The sequence below is a fragment of the Peromyscus eremicus genome, chromosome 4 (assembly GCF_949786415.1).
Source record: "Peromyscus eremicus chromosome 4, PerEre_H2_v1, whole genome shotgun sequence".
Classification (NCBI taxonomy): Eukaryota; Metazoa; Chordata; class Mammalia; order Rodentia; family Cricetidae; genus Peromyscus; species Peromyscus eremicus.
The window spans coordinates 92,738,580-92,755,921 of NC_081419.1; the positions used below are offsets into that span (position 1 = coordinate 92,738,580).

The 17,342-nt window shown below is 47.3% G+C and overlaps 1 protein-coding gene across 1 annotated transcript; it reads left to right on the forward strand.

The window, feature by feature from the left end:
- Positions 1-1,068: 1,068 nt before the first annotated feature.
- Positions 1,069-15,217, forward strand: Knstrn (kinetochore localized astrin (SPAG5) binding protein). The gene is made up of 9 exons (XM_059261144.1): positions 1,069-1,381; positions 1,481-1,572; positions 5,276-5,402; positions 6,402-6,449; positions 8,306-8,411; positions 8,575-8,668; positions 10,178-10,233; positions 12,600-12,674; positions 14,510-15,217. Exons 1-9 carry the CDS (start codon positions 1,173-1,175, stop codon positions 14,639-14,641), a joined length of 939 nt encoding a protein of 312 aa, XP_059117127.1. The 5' UTR covers positions 1,069-1,172; the 3' UTR covers positions 14,642-15,217.
- Positions 15,218-17,342: the final 2,125 nt, after the last annotated feature.

Sequence of the window (17,342 nt, forward strand, 5' to 3'; positions counted from 1 at the left end):
CTTTAATTCTTATCCCCCAGTTTTATCTGTACATTTCTCCTATCTCTCAGTTCCATTAAGAGAAAAACTCATTTCTACCTTAGAGCTTTGCCCTTCTCAGTGTTCATGAGATTAACTAACTCTCGCCTTTCCCAAATCAAACACACCTAAATTGCTGTGGAGCAATCTTTGTACACTGTAAATATGTATTACTCTCATTGGTTAATAAAGAGCTGATTGGGCAGGAGATCCAGACTAGGATGATGCTGGGAAGAAGGTCAGAGTCTCGAAACGATCCTCAGGCAGCAAATAGATGAATAGAAATGGGTTGATTTAAGTTATAAGAGCTAGTTAAAAAAGCAAGCCTAAGCTAACAGCCAAGCATTTATAATTAATGTTAAGTCTCTGTGGGGAGTGGCTGTAGGAACAGAAAAGTCCACCTACACTAAATCTTTATTTAGACAAGATTTTACTGTGCTGTAGCTCCGACTGGCCTGGAATTCACCATGTAGCCCAGGCTGACCTTGAAAACAGAACAGTTCCCCAGCAGCAGCCTCCTGAGTGCTGTAATTACAGCTGTGAACCACCAGGGCCTCAATCTTCCCAATTTAAACTGTTTTCCCCAATTTTAAACAATTCCTGGCTGTTCTCTCTCATAGCATTTTGTGGTTTTCCTTCATTGTCTTACCATGGATGGTAAATATGTTTTTGCAATTATCTGTTTAGTGTCTTTCCTAGACTGTAAACTCCAAGACGTTGGAACTAAAGTTAGTCCTGATATTTGCTCCCCAACCCATCTACCCTCTTAGTATACATGGCTGCTGCTCCATGTTTTTAATAAAATGACTGAGAACTCCGCTTTGTTTTGTATGAGTAACTTTAATTTCTAATTAAATCTGGATGTGGGTTTGTTATGTATTTCAGCCCACTGGTGTCCTTCAAGTAGGTTCCGTCATTCTTCACCCACTATCCCGTAGTTTTTATTCAGGTCACCTGTACTCCTGGCAGGATCCTTAACAATCAAAAACAAATAAAGAGGATTGTGACTTGGACGCTAAGAGAGTTCACGTTTCCGCCTTCAGCCAGGAATGTGACACAGTGGCTCCCTAGCCCCATTCAAGCCGGCTGAGTGCGTCCCTGGCCGCGTGGTGACCCGCGGGTTCGGGCAGCGCGTCTGGAACCTTCCGTACAGCATGGCGGCTCCCGAGGCCGTGGTGCAGGAGACAGTCTTCCGTACAACAGGGCGGCCTACAGACTCGGAGCCACGCCCCCTCCCGCCCAGCCCCCGGATGTTTCCTTTTGAAAGCGTGGCGGCAGGCTCTGCCGGGGGCTGGGCGGTTGATGCGGAGCATCTTTTGAAAGGAAACGAAGAGGACTGCGAGCAGGAGGAGCTGGCGCCGGGGTTCGGCTATACAGACCCGGGGCTGGGTTGCGTGCGGGCGGACGGGCTGGCTGGCGTGGCGGGGCCCCGGCGCGGCTAATAATCCATTGCATCTTCAAGGGTCCAGCCGAGCCACCCGGTCACGATGGCCAGTGCTAAGACGGTGTGCGACGCGCAGCCCCACTCGATGCAGATCGGCGGCCTGCCGGCAGGTGAGTATTCACACCGCCACCGGCCCCGGCTCCGTGTCCTATGCTAGGAGTAGAGGATCGAAATCTGTGTATGTTCGGGCGGCGTTCGGTTAGCTCTGACGCCTGCCTGTGCCTCACCCCAAACCAGGCTGTATACGCTTATGACGAACAAATTTGAGAAAGAGTTCCTGTTCCTATCCCTGACCCCACCCCCTTCTGCGTTTTCCTGTTCGATCCAAATTGTTGGTTGTGGTTTAGGAATAGCTTTTTTGTATGATGTAGTGATGGTGGGGGAAGTCGTTATGTAGGCTGGCCTCGAACTCACGGAGACACCGCCTCTGCCTCCGGGTGCTGGAATTAAAGGTATGTGCCACCATGCCCAGTGCCTGGCCTCACTTTTCTTTTGTTGTTGTTGTTGTTGTTTTTGTTTTGTTTTGTTTTTTTCGAGACAGGGTTTCTCTGTGTAGCTTTGCGCCTTTCCTGGAACTCACTTTGGAGACCAGGCTGGCCTCAAACTCACAGAGATCCGCCTGCCTCTGCCTCCCAAGTGCTGGGATTAAAGGCGTGCGCCACCACCGCCCGGCCCACTTTTCTTTTTATTCCTTTTTTTTTTTTTTTCCCCCCGAGACAGGGTTTCTCTGTGTAGCTTTGCGCCTTTTCTGGAACTCACTTGGTAGCCCAGGCTGGCCTCGAACTCATAGAGATCCGCCTGGCTCTGCCTCCTGAGTGCTGGGATTAAAGGTGTGCACCACCGCCCGGCTATATTATTTTAAATTATTATTATTTTTTTAAAACTTATTTGTTTACTATGTATACAGTGTTCTGCCTGCATGTATGCCTGCAGGCCAGCAGAGGGCACCAGATCTCATTATAGATGGTTGTGAGCCACCATATGGGTGCTGGGAATTGAACTCAGGACCTCTGGAAGAATAGTTAAGCGCTCCTAAGTTCTGAGCCATCTCTCCCTTTTTAAAGCTAGGTTTTCACTATGGAGCCCTGCTAACGTTAACTTGCCGCGATCTTCCTACTGCAAGTCCTGCATGCTCAGATTGCAGGCTCACTGCCCCTGCCTCTCTAGAACTCTGTTTTAAAGACATTGTTTTTTAAAGTGTGTGTGTGTGTGTGTGTGTGTGTGTGTGTGTGCGCGCGCGCGCGCGCGTGTGCATGTGCATATAAGGTGCCCAAGGGAGGTCAGGGTCTTGATTCCCCGGAGCTGGAGTTAAAGACAAGTTGTGAGCCACCTGATATGGGTCATGGAATCAAACTCCAGCCCTCTTGGAAGAGTAGTTCTCCCTTTTAACTGCTGAGCCATCTCTTCAGCCCTAGAAACTGCTTTTTAAGCAATTATCCTTTTTATTTGCAGGTTAGGGTTGGTTGTCTTGCAGGTGTGGGTTTGCTGTCAGAGAAGAGACTCATTTGAGGAGTAGGAGAGTGGGAAAAAGCACCAGGATCCCTTGTTCACATTCACAGGTGCACAGTGGCTCTCCTGAGCACGCTGTCGCTATGTGTTGAGTAGAGCGAGAGAGAACCCGTCCTAGCCAGAGTTCCTGACAGCCTTGAAAGGAGGCAGGCATGACTGATCACAATTTGTAGTTGCGTTCCGTCTTGGTCTGTGTTGATTTTCTTGTGGTTGAAAGTCGTCTGGTGGGGTCTGTAGTGGTTGTGCTGCCTAATGTAAAGATCATAGCGTAGAAGATGGCCCTGGCACCCCGCAGCTGTTGTGAGGGATTTCAGAGCAGCCTTTACCATCTCTTTCCAGATAATTCCGTGCAGCTGGTTGAAGCGCAGTGGCAGGCAGGATTGGTCTCTGAAGTAAAGTAGGCTTTTCTGCCAGGTTTAAAGGGTGATTCTCTCTGCCCTGTTTTCCTCAAAACCTCCTTATCAGCAGAGGCACACTGCTCAGAGCCAGGACTCACAGACCTCTGCGGCCTTGCCCCCCTCTCTCACAGTGTCCTTGGGTAGCTGGCAGTGACCAGCCTTCCTAGCCAAACCCCAAGTTCTCATCTCTCCACCTGTAAGAGCTGTCCCAGCTTCACGATCACATGTACTGCAACAGTTCTAAGGATTTCAGGCCGTCTTCACCTACAGAGGAGAAATAGAAAGCTAGAAATTGAAACTGGGTTTGGTGCACACTTACCCTCCCAGCAGGTGAGGGCCATACAGCAAGACCTTTGGGAGAGGAGTTTGAATAAACAAGTTTGACAAATGTTCTTCTTTACATCGGCCGTCTAATTGTCCTTGGTGCCTCCTTTCTAGGAGACAACCTTTGGTAAATTCTACTGACTTTTTTTCCTACAGTGCAGTCCTCAGGGCTCAGCAGAAACAGGTTGTTGGAGCTGATTACAATTCATGAATTTTTTTTCAATTTCCTGTGAACTCTTTTACATGGACTAGATATATTATTGTGTTTAACTTACTACTGCTTGAGATAAGACGAGATAGTGGCACAAAGTAACTTCTTTTCTGAAAGGGACCTCCGAAGAACCTGTTTAATATTTGCATAGTGTTATGAATATTGAAACTAGAGTTCTGGTGCCCTGTAAATTGTACCTATAAACAAAATGTGTTAGCCTGAGGAATTATATATTTACTTCAAATTATTGTGCAGCAAGTTATTTGAATAAAATTTTTATTAAATACAATATGATCCAGCACTTTATACCTCATTTCTTCAACTTAATTATTTAATTAGTGTGGCTTTTAACCTAGATCCAGCTTAAAGGAGCCATTTTACAGTGAACAGAGTCGTTAGTATCATCTAGAAAACCCTGAGCTGGAAAGAAATAGAAAAGCTTGGGGCTGGGCATGACAGGTGCTGTGGCATGTAAATGCTAGTGTGACCTGTGTGCTAAATGACGTGTATGGTGGGGATGGATGAGTCCCCAGCCTGGCCCAGTAAGGAGATCAGCAGGAACATCAAATAGGAACCTCTTAACTTTACTAAGGGCCCAACAAAGTAAAAGCATGGCAGAAGGGCAAGAGCCTGGCATAGGGAAGAGGAGAGGATATCGTTCACAGGAACAGGGCACTTAAGCTGTATAGCTGATCTGTTCATCTATTCCAGTTGTTGGTTCTTGAACTGTGGTCTTATGCCAGATCTTTACTAGGCACCAGGACATAAAGATGTCTCCATGTTGTTGGGAAGACATTTGGGTGAAAGTAAGCAACACTTAAGAGAAAGCAGCTAGATGTTGTCTGGGGAGCGTGGGTGTGGGAGCCTCGAGATGGTCAGTTCCAGCCGGGTTCTCCCGCTAGCTCGGCCTTGCCTCCAGCTCTTTGCTTGTATAGACCTCGGGGTTCACGGTCCTCTAGCCTGTCAGTGTGATGTGTCGTCGGGTACACTGAGCAATCACTTGTAATGAATTTTGAAGCTGTGTGCTGGTGCACACCTGCAATGCTAGCATTTGGAGGCAGAGTCACGAGTATCACTGTAAGTCAGGAACAGTCTCTACATGTCGAGTTCAAGGCCACTCAGAGATAGAGAGTAAGAACTGTATCATCAAAAAATAGAAAAGAATCTTAGTTTCTAAAGCCAGTTAGTGTAGTGTTTTGTTTTGTTTGTTTGTTTGTTTGTTTGTTTTTTTGGGAAACAACTTCTGTTCCTATACTGAACCTGGACAGTATGAAAATAAGGGCTTATGATACTGGTAAGGAGGCTCTGTGTGGCATAGGGAGGCCGCTGCTGAGGCCTGATGCTGTGGTTCACTCTTGTCTTCCCTTTCAGATGCACAAACTCGAGCTGCTTCTAAGCTACCTGTTAAGTCCAAGGAAGCTGATGTGTTTAGACATCTTCATCCAGGAGGTTCAGATCCTGATGTTACAAAGGCCACCAAAGCAAGACGAGAGAATGGGTAAGAGCAGATCGTTGGCATCTGGACAGAACATCTTGCTAGAGCTAGTGGGTGGAGCTCAGTGCCAGAGTGCTTGCCTTGTATGTTCAAGGGCCTGGGTTGACTCTCCAGCAGAGAGGAGGAGGGACGGGGGAGATTAATCTTCCTAGAAATTGCTGAGCACCTGAAGTTTAAGAACGGAGCCAGAGGAGATGGCTCAGCACTCATTGCTCGTGTAGAGGACCCTGGTTTGGTTCCCAGCACCCACATGGTGGCTCACAACCACCCCTAACCCAGTTCTAGGGGATCCAGCATCCTCTTCTGACTTCCGTTGATACCAGGCACATATTTGATGCACATGTATACCTGTACACAAAAAATAAGTAAATAAAAATAAATTAAAAAACTAAAGCCAGGTGTAATGGTATACACCATAATCCCAGCCCTTGGAAGGCAAAGGCAGTCAGATCTCTATGAGTTTGAGACCAGCCTGGTCTACATAGTGAGTTCCAGGACAGCCAGAGCGACATAATGAGACTCTGTCTCAAAACACTCCCTCAAAAAAAAAGAAATCTAAAAGAAAAAAAAATACAATATGGGAGTGTTTGCCTCATACAAACAAAATGGGGCTCCTGGACTGTTGGTGAGGATCCTCCGTTGATCTTTCCGAAGAGACGCAGTAAGGATTCTGAGAAAGCCAGACTTCCCTCTGCCACACTGCTCTCACTGCACCAGCTGCAGCACCTGGCTGTGCACGGATCCTAAATGCCACAGTGTGAATGGGCCCTCGGGCCCTCAGCCTGGGTGCTTGGATGTACTCGGGTTCTTTCCTTCCAAACTCAAATCTCGTAAGCCGGGTATGGTAGCATACACCTGTAATCCCAGAACTGGAGAGGCGGAGACAGGAGGATTGGGAGTCCTAACCCTGTTTCAAAACAGCAGTGAAGCCAATCCCCCCGTTGCACCTGATTGCTAGCACCCAGCACTGTGGTTCTGATCAGCTTTGATTCCACTTCCTAGGCAGGTGAGAGCTGCAGAGACTGCCAGCAGGAAGAACATGAAGAAGAGGTGAGGCTGGGGTGGGCTGCGAGGGCGGAGACACGGGTGTGGATGCAGAGAACAGGCACATTGGGCTTGGCTTGCTGGATGTTTTTAAGGCTGGGTGCCATGCCATATGCCCAAGTGGAATTTGGGGGGTAAGACACAGCGAGGTGTAAGAACCAGCATTAGGGCAAGGATCATCGTCTTGATCAGTGGTCTTGACAGGAAACCCAAAAGTTTCTTTTTAAAAAATTACTTTTGGGGTTGGAGTTTAGCTCAGTGGTAGAGCCCTTGCCTAGCAAGCACAAGGCCCTGGGTTTGGTCCTCAGCTCCGGGGGAAAAAAAAATTACTTTTTCTAACTTTTTAAATATACATATATATATATTTGCATGCAAATGCGGTTGTCTGGAGAGTGTCAGATCCCCTCTGGAGCTGGAATCATAGGCAGTCGTGAACTACCTGATGTGGGTGCTAGAAATTGAACTTGAGTCTTCTGGAAGAACCATCTTAACCACTGAACCATCTCTACAGTCCGCCTCTGTTGTTTTTATTAAAATCTCAATTGTTCGATTTTACCAATAAAGACTTGGGGGCCAGATGCTGGAGTGAAAGCCTGCTAGCTCAGAGAGGCAGAGAAAACAAACACCCGGCTGACCTTCCTCTTCCTCTGCCTTCCCAAAAAGATCCCTCTTCTCCAACTCCATCTCAAACAAAAACTTAAACTCAATGTCCTCCCCTTCTACTTCCTGTGCATCTTTCTATCCATCCTCCTGACTCCCTCTTACTCTGTTTTTTTCCTAATAATCCTATGTTCACTTCCTGTCAGCTGGTTGCTTGCTCTTGACCTATGGTTGACTTGATTTAGTCCTGTTTACAGTATCTAAGCAGAAAGCTCTTGGATTAAAGGTGTGTGCTAGGCTGAGCCATACCACAACTAGAAAGAGGTTTTTCCAGTAAATAACAAAGTCTCAGGGTTCACAGTGTGGTCAAATATCCTGCAGCACCCCTCCCCGAAAAACAGCTTCTTGCTAGATGTATAATAGAAGTACTTAGAAAACTGAGGCAGGGTTGCCACAAGTTCGAAGCCATCCTGGGCTACATTCCTGGCCAACCAGGTTATGGGGTGTGCTGGCTAGTTTTACATCACCAACTCAAGGTAGTCCTGGAGGAGGGAGCCTCAACTGAAAAAATGCCTCTGTAAGATCGGGCTGCAGACAAACCTGTAGGGCATTTTCTTAACTAGTGATCAATGGAGGAGGGCCCAGCCCACTGTGAGCAGGACTGTCCCTGGTCTGGTGGAGGTCCTGGGTTCTATAAGGAAGCAGGCAGAGCAAGCCATGTAAGCAACACCCCTCCATGGCCTCGGCGTCGGCTCCTGCCTCCAGGATCCTGCCCTGTTTGAGTTCCTGTCCTGACTTCCTTCATTGATGAACTATGGATGTGGAAGTATAAGCCCAAAAAACCCTCTCCTCCCCAAACTGCTTTTGGTCATGGTGTTTCATCACAGCAATAGAAACCTTGAATAAGACATAGGGGAAACACTATTTAAAAATCAGACACACACACACACACACACACACACACACACACACACACACACGTTTTTTGAAAACTCAGGACCTTCAAAGTGAAGATTTAATATTAAGGATGACAGCTGTTGATTACGTTTGCCACGGGCCAGCAGATGTTAAGCATCGTCCATGGATTCTCAGTCTTACAGTAATGTTATGAAAGGGAGGTATTGTCTTAATTCTAGACATGAGGAAACAGAACTTCAGGTTACAGGCCACTGTCAGGAAGCCAGGACGGGAACCCATTTGAATAACTCAGTAGCAGGTACTCCTAAACCCTCCACCCCATCATATTACAACTTTTATCTTAGCTACAAACCGTTGAATAAGCTGAAACCGGAGGAGGAATGGAAGGATAAGAACCAACTCCTGGAGACCGTCAACAAGCAGCTGCACCAGAAGTTGATGGAGACTCAGGTAAGAAGCCCACCGAGGCCTGACTCATCAGCGGCCCCTGGACGACCAGGTGGACTCCTGCTAGGTGGGAACAAAGCCGGCTCCTGCTGTGGCTCACCCAGAGTGCAAGCGAGGAAGTCCTCCCACTCAGGCCGGCTCTGATTTGTCTGTTGCCGCTCCGTAGGGAGAGCTGAAGGACCTGACCCAGAAGGTGGAGCTCCTGGAGAAGTTTCAGGATAACTGCTTAGCAATTCTAGAAAGCAAAGGCCTCAACCCAGGTGAGAGGCGGCACACACTACGGGTGCCCTTCCCGGGGCGACTTTGGCAGCATGGGGTCTTTGCCCTGTGGGGTAAGGAGGTGCTTAGCCAGGCCCTAAAGATTTTTGAGTGTTTCCTGATGTTCTTAGGAAATGTCCATTTCTGCCTGACACTCCCGGACCCAGTTTTAGGAGCTGTTTGGGGGTGTAGGACATTTGGGGGAATTTTTTGTTTTTCTTCTTTTCTTTCTTTTCCTTCCTTCTTTCCTTCCTTCCTTCCTTCCTTCCTTCCTTCCTTCCTCCTTCCTTCCTTCCTTCCTTCCTTTCTTTCTTTTTGTTTGTTTTTCATAACAATGTTTTTCTGCGGAATAGCCCTGGCTGTTCTGGAACTTGATTTGTAACCCAAGCTGGCCTTGAACTCACAGAGATCACCTGCTTCTGCCTCCCAAATGCTGGGATTAAAGGTGTGCGCCACCACCGCCCAGCCATGTTTTTCTTTCTTTAAGATTTTATTTTATGTATATGATTGTTTTGCCTACATGTATACATACGTACACCCCATGCAGACCTGGTGCCCTCAGAGTCCAGAAGAAGGTATTGAATCCCCTGGTACTAGAAAAGGTTTTTAGGGGGAAGCAAAGCCTTTGAGACAAGGCCTTACTAGGTAAGCCAGGCAGACTTTGAACACTGAATCTTCCTGCCTCAGCCTCCTGGGTGCTGGAGTTGAAAGGCGGGGAATGCCACGCCCAGCCCACTATTTTTACTGTATGCGTACATATACTGTCTTAGTCACTGTCCTATTGCTATGATGAGACACTGTGGCTGAGGCAAGTCTTTTTATAAAGGAAGTATTTCATTGGGGCTTGCTTACAGTTTCAGAGACTAAGTCCCCATCATGGTTGGAAGGATGGTGGCAGTGGAACAGTAGCTGAGAGCTACGTCGTGATCTGTAGGCAGAGAGAGAGAGGGAGAGAGAGAGAGAGAGAGAGAGAGAGAGGGAGAGGGAGAGAGAGGAGAGAGACTGGGCCTGGCATGGGCTTTTGAAACCTCAAAGCCCACTCCAGTGACACACTTCTTCCAACAAGGCCACACCTCCTAATCTTTCTCAAATAGTGCCACTGTCTGGTGACTAAGCATCCAAATATATGAGCCCATGAGGGCCGTTCTCATTCAGACCACCACAGTTAACCAAAGATAATGACTTTTAAGGCCTGAAAGATTTTTAAAGTAGTTTTGTATATTGTAAACAAAATGAAAAGTAACACATGCATTTCCTCTGGAGAAAGTTTCTCCAGAGAGAAGCAGAACAGAGTAGACTGTGGCCATTTGCACCTCTGGAGAGACAGCTCTGGGGAAAACACAGCTCTGAGGGCAGGAGGGGGTGACATGGTCAGGAGAGAGCTTCCAGGAACAGGCATTTGAGAAGCACCCCTCCGAAATATGCGTGTTCTGTCCATGGAGGGCTCTTTCCCCTTTGGTTAAGGTGTGGTTCCCACGTGAGGCTGACTTTGTTGTATCCATCCATTTTAGGCAACGAGACCCTGGCGTCACAGCGGGAACCTGCCACAGATCACACAGACTCCATGGTGAGGGCAAGGGTGTGGATGGGCAGGCTCCCACCAAAGGAGAGTAAATACATCACCAAAGTCCTTGGTCCAGTTAAGCAGGTTTTCTTTTCTGTCAGACAAGGCTGTCTCTCTAAAGGAGGGTTTGGGAAAACAGCACTGAACATAGAAGACAATGGGTTATAGCCCGAAAAACAGACGAGGGGGTTTCAAGGGCTGGGGATTCCCAGAAGAATTTTGGTTACTAGGAACTTGGCTGAACATTTCAAAATTATTGGGCAGAACATCTTATCAGTGGAGGTCAGGGTATAGGGTGTGGACATGTCAGATTCCAGAAAATGAATCAAGACCTGGTCAAACCAAGTTTTACCCAAAGCAGGAATGAACTTACTTTGATCTTGTAGCAAGATGGCTTTTAATCTTAAGATGGAGTCGGGCTGGTGCTCTGCAAATTTTAAGATGCTTGCTTAGGTCGTCCATGATAGTAGACAGGAGAAATGGAATGTGTACTTACAGCATGTTTTACTTGAAAGGTTGTTTTATCCTCACAGGTAGATAGGAGGGACCCTGAACCCAAGACATACTCAAACACAGAATGGGGCTGAGGAGAGGGCTCTGTCAGGAAAGGGCCTGCCACACAGCGTCCCAGCACCCGTGGGAAAGCTGGCTGGTAGCGGAGTGCAAACAGGTGGCGCTCTGGTCTCATCGCCCTGCCAGCCCACCAACTGCTTTACACAGAGACCCTGTCCCAAAAAACAAAGTGGAGCCGGGCCTGTGAGATAGGCTAGCAGGGAAAGGTGTGCACTGTCAAGCCCGATGACCCAAGTTCAGCCCCTGAACCTGCCTCTTTCAGTCTGTCCTCTGACCTCCCCATGGTGGTATGAATTATCCCCGCTCCCCACATGTAGATAAATAAATCTTTTTTTAAAAGTGGAGAGCCGTTAGGGTGGTTCAGTAGGTAAAGGTGTTTGCTATGAGCCTCAAGAGCCCGACAGATCCCCAGAACCCACATGATGGAGGAAGAAAACCAGTTCCCCTAAGTTGCCGTCCATTCCCCCCACACATACCATAGTGCACACACACATGTGCTCACATACGTATTAGATAAATAGATGTTTTAGAACTGTTGAGGACAGCGGAAGGCTGTGCTCAGATGACTTAGGATGGCTGCTCAGTGGACTAAGGTCCTGCTGTGCAAACATCGCCCATTTGAGTTTGAGCTCCGGAAGGGAAAGGTGGATGAAGAGAACTCACTCCATAGAGTTGTCTCATGACCTCTACATACATTCTGTGGCATGCACACACATAATAATAAATGATAATAAAAATAATTTGTAAAGGTGGAAAGCAAAGAAGATATCTGATGTCAGTCTCTGGCCTCCACAAACACTTGAACTTCACGTATATGTGCATATGCCACAGGAATACATACATACACCACACACACACACACACACACACAAACCCACATAACAGGAATCTAGGGACATAGCTCAGTGGTAGAGTGCTTACCTAGTGTGCATGACATTTAAGGTTGACTCCAGCCCTTCAGACACACCACACATGCACATGTGTGTACACTCAAAACCTCTGATAGGGAGAACTTGTATAAAGACCTTCCACACTTCATCAAATGTCCCTTCTATTCTCTTGCTGAGAACTCTAAAGCCTAGGTCTAGCCTGTTTGAATTCATAATTTCCTTTTGGTTCCTTCCCTAAGGAAGGTAGTTTATTTGGGCATAAAGATTTCCAAACTTGTCTCTTCCCCCGGACGATCAGTTGTCACATGCCATCTGAGAAAGCCACCTCTGGCTTCCCTGAGTCTGAGGTGATTGGCTCCTAAGGTCCGTGCAGCACAGAGCACATTGTAGTGGATAAGTTTGATCTCTCAAGGAAGGAACCTGCAGTAAGAAAGCTTCTTGGGTCTGGGCTGTTGGAAGTGCCTGGTTAAATGAAGAGACATTGAATAGGACATAGGGGATTTTAGAGAAGGGAGTCTGTGGTATAGACTATGTAAGAGCAGCGCCCATTCAGAATCGGGCTCATTGGTGGGCTGGGTTCCTCAAAGGCGACCCGTGGAGATCCTGGCATGTTCAGTCAGTGCTCAGTACTTGTCGTGAATGGAAAGGATGGTAGCCACCATCTAATTCATTTGATGGTTCACTCTCTGTCTCTCTTTGTCTGTCTCCCTCTCTCCCTTGCCCCTAACTTTTGAAATAGGGTCTCACTACATAGCCCATACTATCCTGGAACTCACTGTGTAGACTAGGCTGGCCTTGAACTGAGACCTATCTTCCTCTGTCTCTGCCTCGGCCTCCCAGTTGTGGGATTAAGGCTTGTACCACCACACCCGGCTCAACTCTTTATGTATTCTACTCTCCTCTCAGCTGCTGCTAGAAACTCTGCAAGATGAACTGAAGGTTTTCAACGAAACTGCCAAGAAGCAGATGGAGGAGTTACAGGTAAGGCAGACCCACCCCAAGGCAATGCTGTCATACCGCAGTTGTAGGTGGGGAAAAGTTATTCCTAGTTTTCTTTTTAGTTAGTTCATTTTGCCGAAGTGTCAGTATGTTTGAGAAACAGGTGCCCACGGGGGTCCGAAGAGGGCACCGGATCCCCTGGACCTGGAGTTACAGGCAGTTGTGAGCTGCCACGTTGGGTCCTGGGAACTGAACCCGGGTCCTCTGCAAGAACATTTAACTGTTGAGCCATCTCTCTAATTTGCCCTTCCTTTTTTTGTTTGTTTGTTTTGAAACAAAGTTTCTCTGTGTAACAGCCTTGGCTGCCCTTGAACTCACTTTGTAGACCAGGCTAGCCTCGAACTCACAGAGATCCGCCTGCCTCTGCCTCCCAAATGCTGGGATTAAAGGTGTGCACCACCACTGCCCGGCTCTTTTCTTTTCTTCTCTTTTGATAGAGTCTTGCTGTGTATCCCAGATTGGTCTTGAACTCAGGTCAATCTTCCTCCCTCAGCCCTTAAGTGCTGGGTTATGAGTGTGAGCCCCCATGTCTGGCTCTTCTTTAAAATTATTTTTGATTTTTAACACTTATTTACATGTATGGGTCGATGTGAATGTATGTCACATATTGTACCCGTGGAAGACATGAGGGCTTCAGAGTCCCCGGACTGGAGCTGGAGTCATAGACAACTGTGAGCCGATTGACCTAGGTGCTAAAAACAACTGCAGCTGTCTGGAAGAACAGGGGAACTCAACTGCTGAGACACCTCGGTTCCCCGCCTTTATATTATTTGTTGTGTGGGAGTGTATGTATGTCTGAATGTATGTGGTCCATACATGCCACAGCTCATGGGGCTCAAACGCGGTCCTCAGGCCTGATGGCAAGCATGTTTACCCCTGAGCTGTTTCACCCGCCCCCATGCTTGGCTCCTATTCGTTTGTTTGAATAAACTATTTAAAAACTATTTTAGATTTATAGAAAAGTTGCACAGATAATACAGGAAATCAAGTTCCCCTAAGGATAACACCTCACACTGTCCTCACACCTTGTCACCAGTGAGAAACCGACACTGGTGTGTCACTATTAACTAAATTCCTGGAGTCTGGCCTCAATCAGTTTCTGTTTTGGATGCTTTTCCTCCACAGTTTTTTCTTTTTGTGTGCCTGAGGACTCAGAAATGTTCCCAGGGATGGTGGGGAGGGGGGCTCTCCACAGCTCCTGTGGCCCACACGGTAGGCTGCTCAAAGTTAAGACTATGTGAAATCCATGCTAGAAAGCTTATGTCAAGAGACCTGAGCAAGACATCCAGATTCCAGGGCTCCGCAGTTGAGAGTGCTTGCCGCTTTTTCAGAGGTCCCAGGTTCTGTTTCCTGCAGCTCCTCACTCCGTTACTCCAGCTCTAGGGATCTGATGCCCTTTTCTCCTCTCCATGGGCATCCAACGCGCACGCACACGCACACACACACACACACACACACACACACACACACACACACACACACGCCTTTTACCACAGAGGCAGGAGGATCTCTAAGTTTGAAGTCTGGTCTACATAGTGAGACCCTGTCTTAACAATAACCAGATTCTTGGGTCCGGACGGCTTTAGATTGCCTAGATAAACCATGGGGCAGGAGACATGGAGGTTTTCATTGCTCTAGTTTAAATACAGGAGTGAAAACATTCCCCAGACCAGCACAGATAAATCCCAAGGGTGGGGTGTCTGGTGTTGGTGGTCTTCCTCTGTGCAGCACACGTGTCATGTTCTGGTTCGGGTGCCGTCTTCCTGAGAGGCCAGGGTTTTGTTGTGGGTTTTCCTATGGAGTGCCTTCCCTTGCAGGCCTTGAAGGCAAAGTTGAAGTTGAAAGAAGAGGAAAGGGTCCAGTTCCTGGAGCAGCAGACCTTATGCAAGGACCAAGCTAGTGACTTCACAATAGTCCTGGAGGAAATGGAGCAGCTTTTAGAAATGTAATATAAGGCAAGTGGCCAGATGGCTTCTTCCTGGGGTAAACTCCCAGAGGAAGCCACTTAGGATGTCTTCAAGGACTCTCTCCCTTATACAAAACGACCTTCGGTGGCAGTAAATCCTAAGGGCAGTTGATGCTGGAGTGGGGTTCCTCCTTATGCACGCTGCCCCACCTTCAGATGGCTCAGCTCACCTGAGCCCCACAAATTGCTGATGGAGGCCTGCAAGAGCGGGACCTGGAAACTTGACTCCACCTACCGAGCAACAGAGCACCGACCCTTAGAACCAGGATGTTAAACCAGCCACCTTGGAGAAGCTAGAGGCTCTTGGAAACATGGGGAGAAAGCCTTCACACGATAGCACATGTACTGTACAAGAGATGTCACTGAGAACCATGCTGTCCCCTTCTTTGTCCATCAGGTTGAGCTAATTGGTGAATTTGAAATTCTTGAAGCTTTTTTGGCTTAATGAATGGGGTGAGGTATGCAAAGTAACACCTACCTGAAATAAATAGTACCTGGAGCTTTTTCATTACTGCTTTTGAAATAAACACTTATGTGAATATTGCTATTCTGACTAACACTGAGGAGCTGAAATAGCCTTATTAGCCCAGCGTGGTGGCTCATGTCCATAATCATAGAACTTGGGAAGCTGAGGCAGGAGGATTGCCTTGAGTTAGAGGCTAGCCAAGGCTGCAGAGATCCTATCTCAAAAAACAAGGAAAAAGGAAGAAGGATTAAGTAACACTTTAGTCTAGATAGATGAGTTGAGCATGCTGGGGTAAGTTGAAGGTTTACCCCGGTATTTTTTCCTCCACCCTTAGATGCTTGTGACGAGCGCCCTTGCCTTCCAGGACTGTTCTGCATTTGTAGCAGTGTGCCTTGCCCTAGTCACCATGTTTGTGGCCGGCTGCTGCCTTTGTCCTGTGTATGTCTGCAGTTTGTCTATCACAGCCCACCCAGAGCCTCATCCCACAGGGCCTGTGGTCTGTGGCCCAGCACCCATGGTGGTCTCCCGCTTGGGGTCAACAAAAGTGTTGGCATGTTTTCTTTCTTAACTGAAATGTGCCAGCTGTTGCTTTGGCTGTCTTCCATCGTTTTTGTGTCTTCTGCGGTCTTCACCAAACTTGCCTAATATGTCCTTCAAAATCACCAAGGATGCCCGGAGTCCCCATTCCCAACGAAGCCAAGTAATGCTCCATGCTTATTTTTTTTTTTCTTTCTTTCTTCAAATATACAAAATGGTTTCTAAAATAAAGGCACAAATAAGGACCATCACACAGTAAGTAAAGCAACACACATTCACCATATGCAAGACGGGACTCCAGGAGGGATGGCTATAGAACAATGTGTTCTGGGTTCCTTTATGATACACACCTATTCCTTTGATGAGTGATCCTTCCAAGACGATGGTGAAGTCCGGAATGGTATGCAGATGAGGAATGAGAATTCAGATGAGGAGTGGGCAGTCATGCAGTCTCACAGGAGTGCGCTCTGCTCATGCATACAGGCGATCAATGGGTACTACTCACTAGCGACAGGATCCACCATGGGAGCAGGTGACCCACACCATCACCTTGAGCTGTCTTACCTATCCTATTCCATGCTTGTCTATCAGAACTCATACTGAACACTGAGTTCTGAGTTGCAAAAGAGTGTTTTTTTGGTTGTTGTTGTTTTTTTTTAACCTGTCTTCCATGCCTTTTTCCACCAGCTGAACAAAAGCACACACACACACACACACACACACACACACACACCACTACCACCACTCTTAAAGGACTAAAATTGCTAAAACAACCTCATATTGTTAATTATGTTATAAATAGTGTAAATAGGGGAAGACTAATACTCTTTAGTTTTGTTTTTTGGGTTTTTTATGAGGGGGAAGGGGGTTGTTTTCTTTTTTTCAAGACAGGTTTTCTCTGTGTAACAGTCCTGGATGTCCTGGAACTCACTCTGTAGACCAGGCTAGCCTCGAACTCACAGAGATGCACCTGCCTCTGCCTCCTGAGTGCTGGGATTAAAGGCGTGCACCACCACCGCCCGGCCTAAATAAAGACTTAACCAATGAAAGGGTAATATCTTTCTTTGCCCATTTTCAGGATGTTCAGTTTAAATAACTTGTTTGCTCAAATTTGTAGTTGACATCTGGCAAAAAAAAAAAAAAAAAAAAAAAAAAAAGTAACATTTCCTTCTTAGGAGGAGAGGGTGGCTGCTCACTTAGGGGAACCTGGCTTCCTCGCCAGCCACCCCACTTTCCTTCTAGTTTAGGGACCCTGTTGGCTCCTGGCCTGCTCTCACAGGGTCTGTGACCCATGGACTCTGTTTAGCACGGCCAGCCAGCATCTGTGCCCCCCCCACCCCGCTTCTTCCTTTGAGCAGAAGACACGTGGAGGTCTTCTGGGCACCTAACATGATCTCAACAAAGTTAGATATCAGATCTGTACCTCCTGCTTGGTTAGATATTCCAGGAACCTAAAACACCCTGACGTTCCTGACGCCTACGATACTTACAATCTATTTGAGGAAACACTGCAATACACAGGTACATAACAAAGACTATGATACTTTACTGTCTGCTGCTGCTGTGTAGCTCAGCCCCTCACTAGTTACAAGTTAGTTTAGCTAAGGAAGGCCTGAGCGGGAAAGTAAACTAGAGCTTGAAGAGCAACATTTGAAAGCCAGCTGGGCAGTTGAGAGAATAA